The 21,729-nt window shown below is 41.6% G+C and overlaps 1 protein-coding gene across 5 annotated transcripts in view; it reads left to right on the top strand.

The window, feature by feature from the left end:
- col12a1a (collagen, type XII, alpha 1a) overlaps positions 1–21,729 on the top strand; it is a 58,051-nt gene that overhangs the window by 20,031 nt on the left and 16,291 nt on the right. For 4 of the 5 annotated variants that reach the window (XM_042387804.1, XM_042387799.1, XM_042387801.1 and 1 more), the window contains 34 exons: positions 816–965; positions 1,070–1,189; positions 1,379–1,543; positions 1,647–1,793; positions 2,538–2,677; positions 3,466–3,595; positions 4,533–4,678; positions 5,249–5,378; positions 5,667–5,803; positions 6,924–7,053; positions 7,197–7,336; positions 7,577–7,709; positions 7,913–7,933; positions 8,766–8,905; positions 11,475–11,604; positions 11,764–11,903; positions 12,027–12,156; positions 14,141–14,283; positions 15,791–15,920; positions 16,100–16,242; positions 16,454–16,583; positions 17,186–17,305; positions 17,463–17,609; positions 17,738–17,854; positions 17,979–18,131; positions 18,256–18,330; positions 18,421–18,560; positions 18,661–18,784; positions 18,905–19,048; positions 19,264–19,428; positions 19,661–19,699; positions 19,839–19,977; positions 20,719–20,861; positions 21,373–21,482. In XM_042387804.1, the coding sequence (XP_042243738.1) occupies positions 816–965; positions 1,070–1,189; positions 1,379–1,543; positions 1,647–1,793; positions 2,538–2,677; positions 3,466–3,595; positions 4,533–4,678; positions 5,249–5,378; positions 5,667–5,803; positions 6,924–7,053; positions 7,197–7,336; positions 7,577–7,709; positions 7,913–7,933; positions 8,766–8,905; positions 11,475–11,604; positions 11,764–11,903; positions 12,027–12,156; positions 14,141–14,283; positions 15,791–15,920; positions 16,100–16,242; positions 16,454–16,583; positions 17,186–17,305; positions 17,463–17,609; positions 17,738–17,854; positions 17,979–18,131; positions 18,256–18,330; positions 18,421–18,560; positions 18,661–18,784; positions 18,905–19,048; positions 19,264–19,428; positions 19,661–19,699; positions 19,839–19,977; positions 20,719–20,861; positions 21,373–21,482 (4,391 nt within the window). The remainder of the gene's footprint in view (positions 1–815; positions 966–1,069; positions 1,190–1,378; positions 1,544–1,646; positions 1,794–2,537; positions 2,678–3,465; positions 3,596–4,532; positions 4,679–5,248; positions 5,379–5,666; positions 5,804–6,923; positions 7,054–7,196; positions 7,337–7,576; positions 7,710–7,912; positions 7,934–8,765; positions 8,906–11,474; positions 11,605–11,763; positions 11,904–12,026; positions 12,157–14,140; positions 14,284–15,790; positions 15,921–16,099; positions 16,243–16,453; positions 16,584–17,185; positions 17,306–17,462; positions 17,610–17,737; positions 17,855–17,978; positions 18,132–18,255; positions 18,331–18,420; positions 18,561–18,660; positions 18,785–18,904; positions 19,049–19,263; positions 19,429–19,660; positions 19,700–19,838; positions 19,978–20,718; positions 20,862–21,372; positions 21,483–21,729) is intronic. The other variant, XM_042387802.1, reaches the window with a different exon arrangement.

Below are 21,729 nucleotides of genomic sequence, written 5' to 3'. Positions count from 1 at the left end.
ACCACTTTTACCTTTATCATTATATATTATAATTTATTTTTTTGACTACAGTATATACCTGTTTTAGTCCCTAGCTCTCTCCTTGTCTCTGTATCTCATTGTAAGCTTCACAACTGGTTGTCTGTCAAGGTGGTTGAGGTTTTTTTTTTTTTGGAGGGGGGGGGGCGGAATGACCAGTCTGTAAATCAAATATGTAACCTGTTTTCAGTTGCAGACAGCGGCAGTTAGTGCAACATCTGCCTATTCCAGTTGCACATCTGCAGCCCTCTTTTAGGTGCCGAGGATCAGATGCATTCCTCCTCATCACACAGGTGTTGGAAAACAAGATCTGAATATTACCCTGCTGCTATGAAGGGCACAGGAATCTCTCCCTTGAAGGCCTTTGATATGTCACGGGCCATTAAAGGCATATTCTACTGATTTGCCCCTGGGACTAGCACACGGATCCAACCAAGAGAAATACTGCCTCGACATGCCACAACACAAGAAGACGATAATTATAACACCTGGAAAATAAAAGTTCACCGATGAAACTTCCTCAAAAATGCAGAAATGGTGTAATACTGTACCACTTGCTCATGAAGATGTTGATTTTTAGGAAAATTGTTTGGATGTCATTTAATTTTGTTCAGTTTTATGTCATGAACCCTTCTCTCTTTCTTTCCTTCACCTCTCACACCTCTTTGAGCACCTCGGCTCTTACATCATTATAATTCACCCTACACACCATTTTTGTGTACATGACATTTGAACATGGAACTATATCTCATATTCGCTTTTGTCCAATCATGACATTACATTTTTTGTCCTCTCAGATGTGATGTGTAAGACCACAGCACAGGCTGACATTGTGCTGTTGGTTGATGGCTCCTGGAGTATTGGGCGTCTCAACTTCAAGACCATTCGTGCCTTCATCGCCCGTATGGTGGGAGTCTTTGACATTGGCCCCGAAAGGGTCCAAATTGGTGGGTCTAGCCAGAATAAGCACAATTAAAGTAACTGGTCATTGTTAATAAAAGCAAAAAATGTGTCTGTGCATTAGTCTAATAAAGGTTTTTGGTGTCTTCAGGTCTTGCTCAGTACAGTGGAGACCCTAAGACTGAATGGCACTTGGACGCACATAGAACTCGGGACTCTCTCCTGGATGCTGTGGCTAACCTGCCCTACAAAGGAGGAAACACCTTGACTGGTACTTAAATTTATATATTTATGTACAAACACAAAACACAGTAGGATGATTTATATTGTGTTTCTAAAATTTTACCCTTGTGTATTTTTCTGCCATTTCTTGCCGGAATCATTTCTTGCCCCAGAGAGTCATTTGAAAACTGGAGGTTGCATTTGGGATGAAAAATGAACATCCATGTCTTCATTGCAGGTCTGGCTTTGAACTACATCCTCCAGAACAATTTCAAAGAGAATGTTGGGATGCGGCCCAAGGCTCGCAAGATTGGTGTGTTGATCACTGACGGCAAGTCCCAGGATGATGTCATTGGCAACTCTCAGAACTTGCGTGATCAGGGCATTGAGCTCTATGCCATCGGTAAGCAGAGAGCAGTTCAAAAAAATATTGCTTTGCCAGACTCACTGTATGAAATAGAATTCTCAAACTACTAATGACCATTGACTTCATTCTTGCTCCTAAGGTGTCAAAAATGCTGATGAGTTTGAGTTGAGGTCCATTGCTACTGATCCGGATGATATTCACATGTACAACGTGGCTGACTTCTCCTTCCTGTTGGACATTGTGGACAATCTTACTGACAACCTCTGTAACAGTGTGAAGGGACCAGGTGTGTATGAGTTTACAGAGTATGTACTTCACTGAGTGATCAAAGTGAAGGAAGCAATGAAGAAGAGTGCTCTGGATTGCAAGGCAGATGTCTACTTTACAAATAAAAATGATAGTAATAACCATGTATAGTCTAAGCCGACTGCTCCATTACCAAAGTTAATAAGTAGTATAAACATAGTGTAGAGCATCGCAGGCAGTTACATGTCTGGCCCACCATGGAAGACAACACTAGAAGCAGAGAACCAGCCAACCCATTGGTAGTTATTGCAGATATGTTATTTTTTTTCTTCCCCTAATATTCTTACTACCTCCCTGGAATAGGAAATCATCTGCTCCTTAATCAAATTCCAGAGCTTTGATTGGATACTATAGGGGAAGTTCTTGGGGAAGTTGTGAGTTTACATTCTTAATATGTACTGTGCTGTGTACTTGGTTTTGTTAGGACTTGTTTCTACAGAGGCATGCTATGTTTTAATTTGTTCCCATGTGTTGTTTTTGTTCCACTCTTTCCAATAAAATATAACTTTTATCAAAAAAATGGTGAATATTAAACAGTAACAATGAAGTTTACTAGAATGCGCCAGTGGTGGGTTTTGAAAACCTTTGTTACTTCTTAATCAATGATTACCAGTCTAACATAAAGGAAGGAAACAACTAGGCATACTGTTGCACGATGATGTATAATGTTCACTGTGATGGACCATATTATACTCATTCTCTTTCTATGCTTATGCTTGAAAAGGAGGTGCACCCGATGCACCCACTAATCTGATAACATCAGAGGTGACTCACCAGTCATTCCGAGCCACATGGACAGCCCCTGAAGGCCCAGTTGAAAAGTACCGTGTTGAGTACATGACTGTGTCTGGGAGCCCACTACAGGTATACCTGCCATACACCAAAAACATCTCTACTGTCAATAATTCAATCACACTAACATCTTTAGTAAGTGTAACACATCTCCCTGTGTGGTTGTTGAGTGGATGTTGGCTTAAATGTATCCTGACCCACTGTTTCTGAGTCTAATGGGAATCTCCACTCAAACTTCTATTTCCAGCCTCCTGTTTGTGTTGGCCTCTTGCTGTATGGGTGTCTAATTATATTATGATCTGACATAGGGCAAGGAAACAAAAACACACAGCTCTCAGTTTAAAGGAGTAGAAAGCAAATATTGACTCCAGGAGTGATAGCTCTATTGGCCGGCAGGGTCTTGGCTCCACAATGTGTGGAATAGATGCATTTTGGTGTCTGAATCTAATTACATGTAGGATATGTTTGTTTTTGTCCAGCTCCCATGGTTTTGTTTGACAGTGAACATAGTGGACAAGGTTTTATTTTTGTTTATGGATCTGAAATTGAAGCACATGCTGACTTTTCCTCAAGTCAAGATTTGTCCGGAGGGTTTTCTGGTTTTAATTGGGAAGATTTACAAAATGCTCAAGTCAATTCTGTACTGTAAACACACTGAGCTTGATATATATATTGTTTTGACACTAAACTGATAATTGATGTATGGTAAAACAACCTTGGTACGTGTTTCAATAAAGGTTTTTGACTCACTAGTGAAATACTTCAGCAATGAAGGCTTTGCAAAAAACCCCCCCAAAAATCAAGAATCTGAGAGAAGATTCCTTTAGCTGCTTTCCTCTAACTATTCCTTCTGTTATTAGGTGTTGGTGGATGGTACTGAGAACACAGTGGTTCTCCAGAAGCTCAACCCTCTGACAGAGTACCTGGTCAATGTCTACTCAGTGGTGGGAGAGGACAGCAGCGAGCCCCTAAAAGGAACTGAGACCACACGTATGTCTTCTCTTTCTGTTTTTTTGGCTTACTTCTTGGCCCGAGGTCCACTTTTAAAGATCCATGTATGGTACAAATTGCCAGAGGGAATGTAAACCATCTAAGCACAAATTACAAACAGATTACACACAACACTATTGGCTGATTTAGCTTTGATCACTGGTCGTAAATTTGACCATATTATGTTTAATGAAAGAAGCATTCTCTGATACTTAGAAACTGTTCCACATTAGGTAACCAAGATGAATGCGGTTGTCAGAAGACAGCAGTCTCAACTTCAGCAGGCTCTCACGCACTAATGAACTTCTAGCCTTTAATTTTATGAAGAGCATTTCCTTTTGAGTCAGCCGTCATAAATGAATCTTTCTGGCTCAGTTGCATAAAGCATATTAACTGCTCTCAGTGACTGTGATTCCTGTGTGGTCTCCATTAATCAAACATTCAAAAGGTAATATATATGTCTTTGTCTTGTTTATAAAACCATATGTGGCTGCAGAGAGATAGCAAAAGTAAATCTTAATGGAATGCAAATTCAGTGGCAATTTAAATGATTACACTGGGGTTCAAGCACAATCTGGACTTCTTTGTTTGTTTCTTTTAAGTTGCTGTTAATTGCTGTTTTATTAGCGCTCTCTACAATAGCAGAGTTTTAATAGCATTATATTGTATCTATAAAAGCGCATATAAAACTGCACTGATCGTTGAGTGTTTGCAGTGTGAATGGCACACAAAAAGGCCTGAGAAGCTCTCTCTGCAATCAAAGAAACAGGCAAAGAGAAATGTGTGTGTCTACATATCCCTGTGAGCATGTATGTATATTTGGATGTTCTGTCTGTGTCACATGTGTGCCAGTATGTATATGCATTCACAAATGTAGGAAATCATTATAGCGTCACTTAATTACTGTTGCCTTTCACATCACTGCCTGGTTATCCAGTGCCCCTGAGTGCTGTGAGGAGGATGTACATTTATGATGAGCAGACCACTACCATGCGAGTGAGATGGGAGGAAGCGGATGGTGCTACAGGCTACATGCTGCTCTACAGTGCCATCAATGCCACCCAACCCACTGCTGAACAGGAGGTAGGAGTCATTCTGAGAATGCTGAGAACACAGCGTGAGTGAATGAAAGGGCATGCAGCCAGTCAGCTGTGGACATGACAGATGTGGACGAGGAATAAATTACCACATGCACATGTGTTTATGGGTGGACACAAATGCACATTCTTGCATGGACTCATATGGACCGAGCACACACACACACATTGCTTAACACTAGAAGTGACCAAATACTTCAACTTACCATCAGCAGTTTTTGACAAAATACAGATGTCACACAGTGAAATAACATTTTACAAAGCTACCAGTGTTTGCCTCATCATTCAGCAGACAAGGACAAAGGGAAAATACAGAGGAACATTGTTAGTCACAAAGGGGTGGGTGCACCATGAGCTCACTTGGCCAAGGGAACATCATCATTTGTTCATGAGGTGTCAAACCCAGTGGGTCAAAACCGGATTCGGCAGATGCGCTGCAACGGAATATATTTTCCATTGTTCTTATCCAAATGTCTCTATCTATGTCACTGAGGAGTCCCTTTCATCCGCTTCCCCTCTGACCGTATGTTGTTTGTTTGGTCTGGTCCCCCTGCAGATCAGAGTGGGAGGAGATACAACTGACGTCCAGCTGGTGAAATTACTCCCCAACACAGCCTACACACTTTCCCTCTTCGCCCTGCATGGAGAGTCAGCTAGTGAACCACTTACCCAGCAGGGAGTTACACGTATGTAGTAGCTGAATAACAATTTTATTTCAATATTGCAGCACCTATTTCATGAAACTGATCTAGCTTAGTGTTAGTGATGATATCAGACTAGAAGCTACATGCACGTTTGCCCCAAGGTGAGGTCAGTTAATAAACAACATGAACAACCATGTCTCTCAATATGCAGTGTGTCTACCTTATGGACAGAAAGTCTACTGGGGACTACTGTGGACTCAGCATCTTCTTATTTATGCCTAACTATAATCTTGTTCTGAAACTAACACTAACCTTTGGTCCCTTGTTCAGTCCCCCGGCCTCCCGCGGGCGAACTGAGGGTTGATGATGTCACCCACAGCACCATGAGGCTTATTTGGGATGCTGCTCCTGGTCCTGTTCGCAAGTACCTTGTCACCTACAAGCCTGAGGATGGAGAGGCTAGGGAGGTGAGTTCGGTTCCAATCTTTAGCTTTCTCTGGCATTACATACACCATGGAATACATGTATGCAAGATGTTAGCAACCAATACTTTCACCAATCCTATTCTTATGTGTTTCTCATGGACTTGCATTGAGTTTGTTGTCTGTTTGAGCCATTAGATTTGATGGTGACAAATTTATATTGATATTTTTAACTGATCCCTCAATATATTGGCTTAGACAACATAATGGAGACTGCAGCTGGTTGTGTGGACATTGGAGAACGTTCTGGAGTCCAATGAAAAGATTATGAAACTATACGAACATGGTTTTGCAGGGGTCAAGGGGTGGTCATGGTGGTGTGGATTGGATGGATACTTTATGGTTGCATGTCCCCTTTTGGGAGTTCTTGGCCTACAGCAGCGAACTCTGTGGTCGGCTGTTTTCTACTTCCTTAGCTATAAACCAGGTGGAGGTGATCCTAAAAGCTCTTCTGTTGGAAACACACATGTGAAAGTGACTCATGGGCTGAGGATTCGATTGTCAAAAATGTAGTGCGTGGGGAGGAAGAGCCTGCTGCCCAGAAAGTAGCAGAATATTTTACTGACCTTATGGATCATGTGATAGAACCCAATAAGTGACAGCATGCCACTCACAACATAGATGGCAAGACAAAGTCCCTTTATGGTTCAAATAAAGTGTCTGTTGAGACTTATAAATAAAATGAAAATGCAAAAGCTCAGGCAAACATAGAGCAACTGTGTTTTCAAGTTAATGGATATTCAGAATGAATTCCTCAAGTTCAGTTTCTTGAGGTTCAGCTAATAAAACTAAATGGAATAACGAGCAATAAAAACAGTATTGTATTTCCTATAACTATTCCAGATGTTTGGTCAAATTTTGTAGCTTTTTATGTTTGTTGAGTGTCTGTCTTGTTTGTTTCTGTATACCTCAGTTTTTTACCTTCAGGTCAAGTTTCCAACCAGTCTTACTAGGTGTGCAGATCTGCTGTTGCCAGTATTTCTGGAAACAGAATTGAAATTTTGCAAGATTTGGCAAAATGTGAAAATTCATTCAGAAAGCTCTTTATATTTGTGTTGATTTTGTGCAAAGATATTTAACAGTTGTGTTCAATTGTGTTCTACAGCTGGAAGTGGGAGAAAGTGTGACCAACAGACAACTGGACAACCTGATCTCACAGACTGAGTATGGCCTGGCAGTTACTCCGATCTATGATGAGGGTCCTGGACAGCCTATGTTGGGAACAGCAACCACTGGTAAGAATGAAAATCCATCATCATTATAATGACACTTGGGATAATGGCACTTGCCTCGTTTGCTTGATTCTTACTGAGATAGAGAACACACCGATCAAAGACATTAGTTTGGTTGTCTTAACTTCCTTCCTTCTACTCTGTAGGTGTGGTTCCTGCCCCGAAGAACCTGCGATTCTCAGAGGTTACCCAGACCAGCTTTAGAGCCACCTGGGAGCATGGAGCCCCTGACGTGGCTCTGTACCGCATTGGCTGGGCTAAGAGTGGAGACAGAAACTTCCAATACGTAAGAGAAAAACAGCTGTCCAAGATGTTTACATTTCTAATAAATCATGTATGTATTTCTTGATGACTCTTACAGAAATGCTTTGAAAAAGACTTACAGAACATCTAGAAAACAGATTTTTGCACCAATCCAATTATAATCACTCTAATATGGATCTTATGTTGCTTGTCTTTGGTTTGTATTGGCTAAATTTTTTGTCAAGCACCTTCCCATATGCTGTGTTTGTGTTTTCCTCATCAGGCCATTCTGAACAGTGATGAGACAACCCACGTCCTGGAGAACCTGGAGCCAGACACTCCCTATGATGTGTCTGTGACTGCAATCTATCCAGATGAATCAGAGAGCGAGGACCTGCTAGGCACTGAGAGGACATGTAAGATGAACACCCCCAGCAGCTCTGCGATGACAACTTAACTATCACTTCAGTTAACGCTGTTTTGCTTCAGTTGCTTGAAAGAATCTTGACCAAAGGCTAGACGAATTGTTAACCCTTTGATTTTACCTTCTGGAAATATGCTGAGTGAAACATTAAGTAAAGGGTGTGCCCATTATACCTTTCTATTTCTGCCTCTGTAGTGTCCATGAGAGGTGGTCCAAGTAAGTATATGTGTGGTAACGCAAGAGGATGCTTTTTCTTTCAAGTGGTGAAAGCATGTTTTGTATTTTTGCCCAATCATCAGCCCTGTTGTTCATTGGTCAACCATCATTACATCATCAAGCAAGGCACTTAACCTATCCACTGCTCCAGTGATGCTGTGTTGCAGCTGATACAGCCAGTTATATTGAGTGTTTGTCTGTCTTTGTCTGTGTTTGTCTCACTGTCTGTGCCATTCATCCCAATGCTGTTCATGAGTTTGTTCTTAGTCAAAATGGCTGAAGATGGATTTCAAATATGCATGCCCTGCAACAAAGGGATGTTTATCCCTATATTTGAAGGCCTTCCCATCCTCCATCCATCCATCATCCATCCATCCATCCATCCATTCATCTATCCATCCATTGCATTTATTGATGCATTTATCAGTTCATCCATTAATCACCTTCCCATCAATCCATTGCTGTTGATGAGAATCCATCCCTGCTTCAGAAAAGACAAAATCCCTGAGTTGGATTGTCTTTTCTTCTTTAAAGCTGCAATCCTTGATAAAAATCAGTGACAGAGTACAGTTGCTTTGTTCTACCATAAGCTGAAACAAGTACATCACAATTAGTGAATTAACCTATATTTTTTATAACAAATGCGTAACTCTCAGTCAAATATAAAAAATCTTTGACATACTTAGGTAGTCATCTTAACATGAGCTGACCAGTATATCAAGGACTGCATCTTTAAAAGATATTTTTGAGGAAATCCATGGAGCAACTTCTCTTACTACATGTAATGGATATACATATTGACATGGCTGTAATTTTCATATGCCTTTTCCAGCACCTAATGCACCTCCCACCAACTTGGTTGTGTTCAACGAAACAACCACCAGTCTGAACACCAGGTGGACTCCACCCCCAGGCCGTGTCCAGAACTACAAAATTACTTATGTCCCAACCTCTGGAGGCAGGAGCCAGAGTGTAAGTCACACAACAGACCAACCAACATATGCACCAATACACAGGGTGTACTTGATTGAAGACTGAAGGTTTAGTTAAGCTTTAAAATATTAGCTACTTACTCCTTACTCTTAATGCTAACATTACTTAGACAAACTGTGGTTCATGGCTCCTTGAGCTTTAACTCAATCAGTGGATTTATTTTTTCCTCCAGAACAGCTTTGCCTCCAAGAAATATATGTGCATAGCTAGAACTCTGCCACTGGTATTGCATTATTATAGTTCATACTAAGTCAAACCTCTTATTCTGTTGTTTGGAAATGGCATCATTGATATGGACAAAACCCTTCCTAGTTTTTCTCAACATTTCCCGACACTGCAGACTGTGTGTCACGGGTCATGCATTTTTGGCAGTCAAGCCTTTTTGGATGACATTTTAATTTTTGGTTTGAATTTACTGTCAGACATCTCTCATTGCTTCCACAAGCAAGACTTACAAGGGAGGCTAAATGGTGCTTATGCACAAGCTCATACACAAGGATGCAGACTGATACCCACACTGATAAGTTGCGAAACAACCCCTGAAATCATTATTAAGTGTTCCAACCAACTTTTGTAAAAATACTCCCTCCTCACTACTTGGCATTTATGGGATGTGAGGAGTTGTTTAAAGGTCCAGTGTGTAGAATTTAGTGGCATCTAGTGATACAGACTTGGCAGAAATGGAATATAATATTCATAAGTATGTTTTAATTAGAGTATAATCACATGAAAATAAGAATCGTTGTGTTTTTGTTACCTTAGAATGAATCCTTTATATCTACATAGGGAGGAGGTCCCCCTCTATGGAGGCCGCCATGTTGCACTGCCATGTTTCTACAGTAGCCCAGAACGAACAAACCAAACACTGGCTCTAGAGAGAGGCTTTTGTGTTTTTCGTGAGTTTTGCTGCCACCATAGGTTACACACCTACACGCTTGGAAGGGGAGGGTGAGGGGAAGGGTATTCAGTTGGTTGCAGCCTAACCGCTAGATGCCACTAAATTCTATACACTGCACCTTCAAGAGAGAACTATAAAATTTAAATACTGTAAAAAGTTCATGACACATTTTGAGGGCGGATAATTTAACAGCTCTATGGGGAGACTCTGAACAGATACTTGAGAGATTAAACATTCATCTGCACTATGATGTGATGGATTCACTTGCACTCTGTGCTATTTGGCCATCTGCAAGTTGCGTGTGTGTGTGTGTAAATGGAAAATAGAATGCACTTGCCCAGCCAGGTCAGTGTTTGTGTCATGAGAGAGTACTCTGCCACAGGAGTCATATATTATACAGTAGATGTGTTTAAAGTGCTGCACAAAACTATTTGTGCTCACAAACCCAACTATTAGTTCACTGTTTTTTACCTGTTTAAGTACGCCACAGATGGCATCCAACATTTGTCACTCTGAAGAAAATTATACTTTCCTTATAATTTACCCTGTCAGACGTTTTGTGAGAAATACAGCTTTAACTCAGCTGGTTTTACTTACATCACTTGTTGACCATAAGTTTCCCTTTTAACACAAGTTGGAATGTTTTCATCTTTAGCACTTGATGAAATTTAGTTGCGCTGATTGCCTGGGTGATATCACGTTGGGTTGATGGAAAACTGGAAGCTAACCAGCAAACATCGGCCAAGTGGTCTTGGTTCACTGTTAGGATAGCCCAGGGAGTGTTGCATTATTTTGTCTGGGGCAACAAGACTGTTTTTGGAAATATCTTATGCACATTCTGCACTTATGTACAAGAAAGCTATCACAGTGCCAAATGATTAAAAACCTATTTCGTTATGTTTTCTTTTTCTTTGCTGATAAAAGATTCAGCCGTTTAGTTGGGAAAGCTTCAGAGAGCTCTACAATGATTATAGAAATCCACAAAAGAGTAAAGCAGATGTAAACATACAGGCACATACAGTATCATAATTAAATCCATATACAAACACACTCTCATAGCTCCATGTCCTCTCTCCTTATAACTTAAGCCAAAAGAACTGTAGTAAATTCATCACCAGTCATGACTGTTATGATAAGACATCCGACTGCTTCAGTCATCAGAGTAGAAATTTACCTTGGCCAGTGGACTGTGTATTAATCATGTCCAAAAACACTCAAAACATTCCTCCTCTGATATATTGACAGTCTAATATTTTGTAGGTAGAATTCTTTCCATCGGGTTATTGACATCAATTTAAGGAACCCATTGAGAGTTGTTAAACTCTTTATCCCATCTTAGAAACAGATCAAATATCTTTTCCTTCAGCGGATACTAGAGTTGCAAATGGTTGTTTTTAAAGATATTGCAAGACAGATATATATTGTAGTCAATTATTGAAGAAAATGCAACAACTTTCCAAGTTAATATCTATCCTGCTGAACTAGTCAGCTATTGTTTGAGAAATTAAATCCATCATGTCAACATTAAATATGATCACCCTGGGTATGCAAACATTGGACAGCATCAGTGACTGATTTAACAGTCATATTTTTTATTTGTTGTAATAAAATATAAGCCAAGGTAGTTAACATTTACTTCTCCTCAATTAGACCCAGGTTGGAGGGAAGAAGTCTACTGTCCTGCTTCCCAAGCTGACCCCTGACACTGAATACTCCATCAGCGTGGTGGCGGTCTACGCCCGGGGAGTCAGCAGGGAGCTGAACGGCCTTGGAAAGACCAGTAAGTTGTCTTCCACTTTTGTTTCTCCCAAATGACACATATTAACAATGACATGTATATTAAATGTTGTATGTGTTGTACGTAGTTTACTCATGTACATTTTCTCAGACCATTAGAGCTTACAGACAAGTGTTAAGTGTATCATACCTTTATCTCCAGAGCCTTTGGGTGGTGTTAGGAACCTGCGAGTCATTGACCCTACTACCAGCTCCTTGAATGTCCTATGGGAAGCTGCTGAGGGCAACGTGCGTCAGTATAGGATCTTCTATGTCCCTGCAGCTGGAGGAGAGGAAGAGATGGTAAGCTGTAAAATCACCACAAAATGATTACTGAGTGAGATGTTCTCCTCATTGCAATCACAAGAAGGTCACCTCCACTGGCCAGAGCTCAACCTGATGTATGTCTTGCTATACCTCTCTCAGGTACAGGTGTCAGGCAACACATTTAACACTGTGCTGAAGAACCTGCAGTCTGATACTGTCTACACAGTGACTGTGGTTCCTGTCTACACTGCTGGAGAGGGACAACGCATGTCTGAGAACGGCAAAACATGTAAGCACTACTCTTATATGAACATGAAAGGTGAAAGGAATATACACCTTAGGTGAGCAAGTTACAATGGCGATCTGCAGGGAAGTTTAGATGCAGCTATTAAATCCTTGGAAGACAGCTTTCGGGGTTTAGAATAGGCCATGCAGACTGAGGAAGACTTCTGAGAATGACATACCACATGACAGCGATGGGATTTTTTTTTTTACTAGACCAGGAATCCATTCATGTCTGTCCAGAATGAACTTACTGGCCTTAGCTGCTGGCTTGCTGTTACTGTATGTCAGGGACCTTCAATTAGGCAGCCGGTTATAACTGATTTGTTTCATAGTATCTTCCAAAGCCTTTTAAAATCTATAAGCCAAGCCAAACTGATCAAATGTCATTCATTTCTCAAGAGCAGAATATATGCAATTCACACCTTACATATAAAATGTAACATAAAACATAACATAAAATGACAGTATACAGCTTAGTTTGAACTTTTTCGGATAACACAGATTTTCCAGTTTCTCCCACAGTTTTAAACCACCAACCTCTGCTGGGAATGAGTCAGCATTTTGTGGGGTGATTGCGTAGGAAGGAATTCCTCCGGGTTGGCAACATTATAATGGTGTCTCCTCTCTATTTACCGTAATATTGTCCATTTATAGGTTGGAATGAAGGGTAGTGGTCAGGATAATGGTGTGGCTGGGGAATGGGGGAAGGGATATACTGAGTAATTGGCTCTCCTTTGGGAAAAAGAAACAGAATGGGGTAGAAATGAATGGAGAGCATTATATGTTTTATGGCTCTCAACTTGGCTAAGGTCATCCTCCATGCCTGCTACTGTTACCCCCGTTTTCCTCTCTGTAGCAATGGTCCTTGATGATCAGTGGCTTTATCTTAGACATGTTAACCAAACTCCTTTACAGTTTGTACAGTATATCAGATCACACTGCTAAAAAACCTTGTAACTTGGTTAGCTTTGTAGACATATCATCATATCAGTGTCTAACATAAATCCAAACTGCAGTGCTTCAATCTACTCTCATCTTATTGAATTTAAAGAAGGAGCCGCTCTCACTCTTTGAGCTAACATTGTTCAACTGTTTATTGTGCCTTAAAATTCAAAGCAACTTTCTAGGCAACAGGCTTTGGTCTGTGAAACTTTAAAGTACGGAAGCTCTCTCACTGTGTTTTTCCCACTGTGTTTCCCCCCTGCGTTTATGAGGTTATAATGGAGAGCGGCACAAAGCCTCTAAACATCTGCTTTGCCTTTTAGAAGACAAGCTCCACACAGGGCTTCACATACATCTATCTTTTTCATTAACCTTTAGGGCACTAACAGGAAGCGTCCTGTTGACAGAAGTGTTGTTAAATGATGTCTTAAACTTGTCTCTGTTAGTTGCGGGGCAGTATTGTTCACATTTTATGAAATGTTCTCAGGTAGTCATTGGATTTTTCTGTCTAGTCTAGACCATGTTTTGTAAACTGAGACAAAGGCAGAATTACAGTACCACTATTTAGGAGATGTCATTTAGACACTAGTGAATCTACTCCATTATGCTGCTTAAGATAAAACCAAAGTATACTGTAACACAAATAAGAATAGGAATATACTTTCAAATATTAGTGCCTGCCTATTTGTGTAGCGGTACTATGGGTATTGTGTATGTGTAATGGTCTGTTTTATCATTGAATTTACTGTCCGTTCCCCACTTATAAGTACCTGACCTAAACAAGCTGTCTGTTTTTGTCTCCTCTGCCTTATCTCATCCTTTCTCTCCATCTATCCTTCCAATCTATACAAACCACTTATGCTGCTGCCTTCTAACCTCACCCTGTCATCATACTTTACTCTCTGTATAACCATCCTGTCATCACTCTTCTAACTACTCTGCACTCTCTTTTTATTTTACCTTACCCTGACCCTCACCTTTCACTTGCTTATCTGTCTTTCTGCCTTAAACTACCCTCTTAACACCCAACATTCCCGGCTCTGCAGTGGAGCGTAGCCCAGTCAGGAACATCCAGGTTTTCAACCCTACAACAAACACTCTGAATGTTCGCTGGGAACCTGCCACAGGCCCAGTCCAGCAGTACCGGGTGGTCTATGCTCCTCTGACTGGCACCAGACCCTCTGAATCGGTGAGTTTTCATCAGCAAGTGGGAAAAAGTGTAGCATGGCATTTATGCATACAAAAAGAAGACATTTACAGTCGGTGTACCATAGCACCCTTAAATAAAAATATTTTACTTTACTTTGCAAGCAAACATCTCAACACTAATTCCCTTAAAATCATACATCATACACACACATACAAACACTGAATTGACTAAGAACGAGGAGAATCAGAGCACATCTGGGTGGAGGTGTGAGTACATGTGGCCAAAGCAACAACCCATTTTTCACCCGCATTTACGGTATGCCATGTGTCATTAGGAATGAAACAGCCTCATCCTGAAATGTTTAAAGCAAACTATCAGTCTGGTCACCAAATGGTGTGTTTGTACTGCAGTTACTGCCTGTTGAATTCTGTTTAAGTCTTAAATCAAGACTGTGTTCATTAAAGCAGAAATCCGTTAATTGCAACTCCCATTCTCTGCACGGTATGTTGCATCTGGCACCAGTGTGCCCACATCTTCACGTGGAAAGGATTTCTGGGCTGCCTAAAGAATCCACAAACAACTTTGGAAATGTTACTTGACGCTGCATGGTTAGCTCTTTCCAGCATCTGCCAGAAAGCCTGCACCAACAAGACTTTGGTTTCTTCACTGCGACCCGAGTAACATGGTCTTTGAACAGTGAGGAATACTCCAGTTTATTGATAGAGAGGTGCACTTTGCCTTTATCCCTATTCATTAGCACATTTATGGCAGTCTCAAGCCTTTTCCGTGGCTGACGCCAATGATGTGCGTCAGCTGCGATGTGGCATTTTTCAGCCAGCACCATCAAATTTAAAGCCAGATGGAGATTTGTAGCACAAATTACCAGCTTTACCAGTCGTCGTCTGTAATATTATTTTATACTGAGACTCTCAAGCACTTCAGTACATTTTTGACCAGGAGAGATGGGAGCAGACTAAAAATGATGCAATCAGCGAAAACAGACAATGGGACATTTTTGTTGCATTTACATGTAAGCAGATTCACCCTCCCAATTGCTTGTCTAACACTCTTTTTCACGCAACATGCTTTCAATGTAGAGATTCTCGTACCCAAGCATTCATCCCTCCCCCTTCCTTGCTCACTCACAGAGGTTATCACCAGGCCAGAGCCCTCGAGGAGCACTGACCTTACTGTGTCCAGCTAACCCACAGACAAAGAGAGAGTGTGGAGGAGGTGGCCCCTGGGTTAAACAGTGGTGCCGGCTGTCAAACCCCCCTAGCACTACCACCTCTCCTCTGAACATCAAAGGAATATTTGGCTCTTCCTTTCACTGAGTGCTGACAGCAAGGGGCTGTTGAGTAAGAGGGAGGCGTTAGAGGGAATGTACAACACAAGCAGCTGTCAGAAGAGAGGGGAAAGGTCTTTGTGTGTGTGTTGGGCAGGGGCTCTGCGTCATGTCTACACACCCATGTTTAAAAAACAACATGTTGCACTGACACTCTCCAAAAAATTTTGACTCCTGAAATGTTTTGGTGTTTCTGTGCAGGTTGTGGTACCAGGGACCACCACCACAGCCCTGCTGCAGCAGCTGCTCCCAAACACCGACTACAATGTTGGAGTGGTTGCCTTGTACAGCGATGGCGAAGGACCCTCTATCAGTGACAGTGGCAAAACACGTAAGAACCTGGGCCAATGTGTTTAAAGACAATGCTTGAGTAGGAAAAATATCCCTATGACCATATCACACCTTTTAGAGTATGAGTGCAGGACTAGTATAAATATTTTAGCAATTAATAACTAGCCTCAGGTGTTGTCCATAGCACATACACGTTTTTCTCTACCTTTCCTCCCTCAGTTCCCCGTAGTGGTCCTAGGAACATGCGTGTATATGACCCCACCACCACAACTCTCTCTGTGAGCTGGGAGCATGCTGAAGGTCCTGTTATGCAGTACCGCATCACTTATGCCCAGACCACAGGAGACCCCATCGAGGAATATGTAAGTATATGTCCACATCATCAATTGTCTTTCTTCAGTCTTTTTAGAGTGACAAATATCCAGTTTTTGAATCACTGTCTTGAGGTCTTGATGAACTAAATCTCATCAATCCAAAATAAAATCACAAATGTATCTTTGTTACTACTAATATGCTCTTGATTTGCTCTGTTATTAATCCGGTTCTTAATGTGATATGCCTTATGTCTTGTAGACTACAGTACCAGGGAACAGAAACAATGTGATCCTGCAGAACCTGGATCCAGACACTCCTTACAATATAAAAGTAACTGCCATCTATGCTGATGGACCAGGAGGAGAGCTGGAGGGAGATGGACGCACAGGTATAAACTGTTAAATCCGTCCAACCACATGGGTGTGTGTGCCTCACTGTGCTGCACTGTATGTGTATCTATTAACCTGATGCAGGGAGCATTTGAGGACGTGAAATTAAGCATACGGTCACCACGTATTAAGGATATAATGCAGTACTCCACACACACATGCAATCTCTAGATTATGGAATACACGGCAGAAAATGTGAATAGACTGATCCATTGATTAGGATCCTGAATCATTGTAGCAAAAGTGGAATAAGTGAAATTCTTGACTTTTCACACAGGCCAAAAGCACCAAGAGTCTTTGCCAGGGAATTATGAACTGGCTGTACTCCAGTCAGGGAGATCTCATGCCTGCAGCGCCGGCCAGTGTCTTGCCTAATTTTGCCCTTCAAACAAAAGAAACCCTATTCCATTTTGTAATACCACTCCGCTCCTTGAGACGACTTTTATTTTTTTCCCAATTCTTCTGATGTGGTTGCATTTATCATGCACCTCACACAGTGAGATATTTAACTTAAATATCATGATGAGATATTGAGCATCTGCATCCCACTGCAATGAACCCAGCCTGTGTTGACTGTGCTTTACTGTCTTGTTTCCCACAGTGGGTATGCTTGGCCCCAGGAACCTCCGTGTTTCTGATGAGTGGTACACCCGCTTCAGGGTGTCCTGGGACCCCGCCCCCTCCAGGGTTAACGGATACAAGCTTATCTACCAGCCTGAGGGTACGGACATGTCTTTATGGAGATAGAGTGGTGTTAGTTGCGAGAAAAGAATGTGTGTTTCACATGGTATACTTAATCAAGGAACATTTACCAATACAGTTTCTTTTTAATGCACACACACATGGAGACTTTTTAAAATGTTTATGTGTCCTTTCAGGCTCTGATGAGTCAATGGAGGTGTTTGTTGGAGATGTGACCTCCCACCAACTGCATAACCTGAAACCTGGAACCACCTATGACCTGAAGGTGCTGGCACAGTACAACACAGGCTTCAGTGAACCCCTAGTTGGCCAAGGCACCACATGTAAGTTAATAATGCTATTATTTATTACAGACTTATGTGCACAATTCAAATGCATGATTGCAGTTTTGACTGGCAGATGTTACAACCCATTGTCTTGCAAGTACACTAAGAATGTTGCTTCCCTTTAGTGTACCTGAATGTGACAGACTTGACCACCTACAATGTTGGCTATGACTCCTTCTGCCTCCGATGGGCCCCTCACAGAGCAGCCACCTCCTACAGACTCAAAGTCAATCCTTTTGACAGTGAGTGCATTACTGTTATTTTTAAAGAAGCCTTGTTGAATTTGACTTGGAATTTGTTAGATTATTGCAACATGAATTTGTTTTCTCTCTTCTTCCTTCTCCCACTGTTTTTCTTCCCATCCAGCCTCCAAGAGTGGAGCTCAGGAGATCACTGTCAGAGGCTCAGAGAGCCATTACTGTTTTGATGGCTTGACCCCTGACACTCTCTACAATGCCACTGTGTTCACCCAAACCCCCAACCTAGAGGGACCTGGAGTCAGCATCAAGGAGAGGACATGTAAGATAACATCCTCTGTGTCAGTTTAAACCTAATGTATGACAGGACACAATGAGATTCTCTCACCAGCCACAGAATATTAAGTCACTTTCAATTGTGTGCTTATGTCTCTATTTTATCTCAGTGGTCAAACCCACTGAAGTGCCGACTGAACCTCCCACCCCTCCTCCTCCAGCAACAGTCCCCCCTGCGCTAGATGGTGAGGAGAACTTCAACATTTGTATCTGTCTGCTAAGATAGTAATTCCTGTAGTTTAGCTAAGAATAACATCATTGTACCTGCATCACAGTGTGCAAAGGTGCCAAGGCTGACCTGGTCTTCCTCATTGATGGTTCCTGGAGTATTGGAGATGAGAGCTTCAACAAGGTCATCCAGTTTGTCACAAGCATGACTGGAGCTTTTGATGTCATCAGCCCTAGCGGCATGCAGGTCAGCATAAACCTTGGTGCTGTCTTTAATATTTATTTCTCTGTATATTTGGTAAAGCAGTCATACTCACAGTCTTGACATGTTTGTTCTCTTCGAACAGGTTTCACTTGTGCAGTACAGTGATGATGCCAAGACTGAGTTCAAGCTGAACTCCTACCATGACAAGGGCATAGTGTTATCAGCTTTACAGACTGTCCGCTACAGAGGAGGAAACACCAAGACAGGTACAGCGTTGAAATCAGAGCTGCATCCCTAGCAAAGTGATTGCTCTGAAGAAGATGAATTGCTAAGGTTTGACATTTTCTGTCCTGTCCTCATCCTCTCCATCCTTCTCCTTCACTCAGGCATTGCTCTGAAGCATGTCTATGAGAAGGTATTCACCTCCGACAGTGGTATGAGGCGGAACGTCCCCAAGGTGCTGGTGGTGGTCACAGATGGACGCTCCCAGGATGAGGTCAAGAAGAGTGCTGAAAAACTGCAGCATTCTGGTATGTGTGGAACTTTTAATCATTGTCATGTGTGTTTTGGTTTACATTGTATGCACAATACATATGTACACTATAATAGTGGAACTGTTTTGAAGTATCTGAATTTGTGGCAGATTTAATAAACTCCTGTAATAATCCCTACAATCATGAAACTGCTTGTGGTTAATGGAAGCTTCCCAATGCTCTTTGTTTTTGTGTGTGTTTTGCCCCCACAGGATACAGTGTGTTTGTGGTTGGTGTGGCCGATGTGGACATGACAGAGCTGAGACTTATCGGCAGCAAGCCCAGTGAAAGACATGTGTTTGTGGTTGATGACTACGATGCTTTCGCCAAGATCCAAGACAACCTGATCACCTTCATCTGTGAAACGGCCACTTCCAGTAAGACAGAGATTAATGTATCATTAAAACATGATTATAGTTTAGTTTTTACTGTTTTTACTTCTTTTGAATATGATTTTGTAATCTCTATGGTTAGTGCACCTGCAGAGGTAGCAAGAAGTTCACTCATTCACGTAATCTGATCTGCCAGAGGAAATGTATAAACAGAGATCACATTCTTTAAACCTTAATCTGTTTTTCCAACCCCTTATAACATTTCGTCTTGTTTTAGCTTGCCCCCTGATCTACATCAATGGATTCACCACACCTGGTAAGCATACAGCATCACTGTGGAAACACTAATCCCTACAGAGCTTGTTGGCATAACTAAAATGCTATTATGCTGTAGTGTGAGATGGTTTCTCCATTTGTATTTTCATGCTCACAACTCTGTTGTTTATCCCTTCCAGGATTCAGGATGCTGGAGGCTTTCAACATCACAGACCGCACTTTCGCTGGCATGAATGGTGTGTCCATGGAGCCTGGCTCGTTCAACAGCTACATCGCCTACAGGCTGCACAAGGACTCCTTCCTAAACCAGCCCACCAAGTAAGAGCTGAGGCTTAATTGTATTTGTGTGTGTCAATTAGAGGGAGTGTGCATATTCCCAGCCTTATCTCCTGTGCACTATAATGCTGCACAGCCCACAGCCATTATTTAAGTCGACGTTCAATAGTCTCTGTAGTAAAAGGGATTTCCCTAGTGCCCTTTGGCAATAAGCCCACATGCTAGCCCTATATGTTGTTGCAGCTTGTGGAATATGAGGTGCTAGCAAAAAAAAAAAATCTATTGTAGAATTAAAAACTCCCTGGACCAGGTCCTCCTCCCACCTATTTCATACTGGAAGCAAACAAATCACCCCTTGGTCAAGGGCTTTGTCTCTTTATTATCTTTGTCTCTTTATTTGTTAGGCAACTGTTGAACTGCTCAAGTATCCAAACCTCTTCAGCATACTTTGTTAATATGTTTATAATGGAGCATATTTTGTGTGCGTGGATACAGCCACTGATTTAATGCGCGCAAATGGAAACACTTCGAACTGCAGCAAAGGAGAGGGGACAGAAAATACTTTCAATATGTGAGCAATTTCTTCAAGGCCAGAGGCAATACTGGCAATCATTTACAGGTTCTGCAGCGTATGTGACAGACTGGATGCTGTATCATTGTAGAAAGACTTGATGGTCTTGGTGCTGTGTTTCTATCATTGTTGAATTTCTAGCATGTTCTAACTGTAGTCGGGGCACAGTTCTGGCACATGACTCATGTCTGTATGATTTTCAACACCAACAGAGAGATCCATCCGGAGGGTCTTCCACCTTCGTACACTATCATCCTGCTCTTCCGCCTCCTGCCCGACACACCCACTGAACCTTTTGATATCTGGCAGGTTGCAGACAAAAACAACAACCCCGAGGTCGGGGTCACCCTCAACCGTAAGCCTCCCATCATGCTTTGGCCCTCAGCTGGAGGGGGAAGTTGCTGTAGTAGACCCAACGTATACACAGCTGTACAATCTGTATTTAACAATTTAAGCTGCTTTCTTCCTCTCTCTAACTCTAAACTTATTTACAGACAGGCAAAGTTAATTGATCTTTGTCAGATATTACAAGCAGCACAAAGAAGACAGTGGAAGCATGTTGAAATGAATATGACTCACTTCGGTCCACTACTCTGAATTTGATTTTGATTTTGGATTTGGCTTGACTTTGTTACTCTATGATTGAAAGCCTTTATTCTTAAGTAGGTGTCTTTTACAAATGTGCGCTTACACACGTGGTAAATGCATGCAAATAATTACGGGCATGGACGTAATCCCTCCTAGCCTTCTCTTTATCCCTCTCTTCTCTCTACAACCATGTGTTCTCTATAGTCCTGTCTGTGCCTTGCGTGCCATCACATTGTAACACACTGTCAGGGATTCATCAAAGGTTCTTCTCTTTTCAGCTTCCAGCAAAACAATCACGTTCTACAACAAGGACACCCGAGGAGAGACCCAGAGAGCCACGTTTAATGAGGAGCAAGTGAAGCGGATTTTCCATGGGAGCTTCCACAAGGTAAACACAATGCAAAATTCTTAAAGAGAGGAGCACTGTGTGTACCACATAGTGATATTATTACATTTTGGCTTTAATAGGACTGACTTTTAGTCTTCCTAAGAATCTTTTGTGGTCACCTGTGGGAAGATTATCCTTTTCATATCCTTTTACATGCAATGTATTGTTTTCATTCTTTTCAATTCCTTTCACGTATATTGTTTTTAAATCATTTTATATGTCTTTGTGGGACTTTTACGCCTCATTT

This window comes from Thunnus maccoyii, chromosome 16 (genome assembly GCF_910596095.1).
Source record: "Thunnus maccoyii chromosome 16, fThuMac1.1, whole genome shotgun sequence".
In the NCBI taxonomy this organism is placed as follows: domain Eukaryota; kingdom Metazoa; phylum Chordata; class Actinopteri; order Scombriformes; family Scombridae; genus Thunnus; species Thunnus maccoyii.
This window is presented reverse-complemented; position numbering and strand designations above follow the sequence as displayed.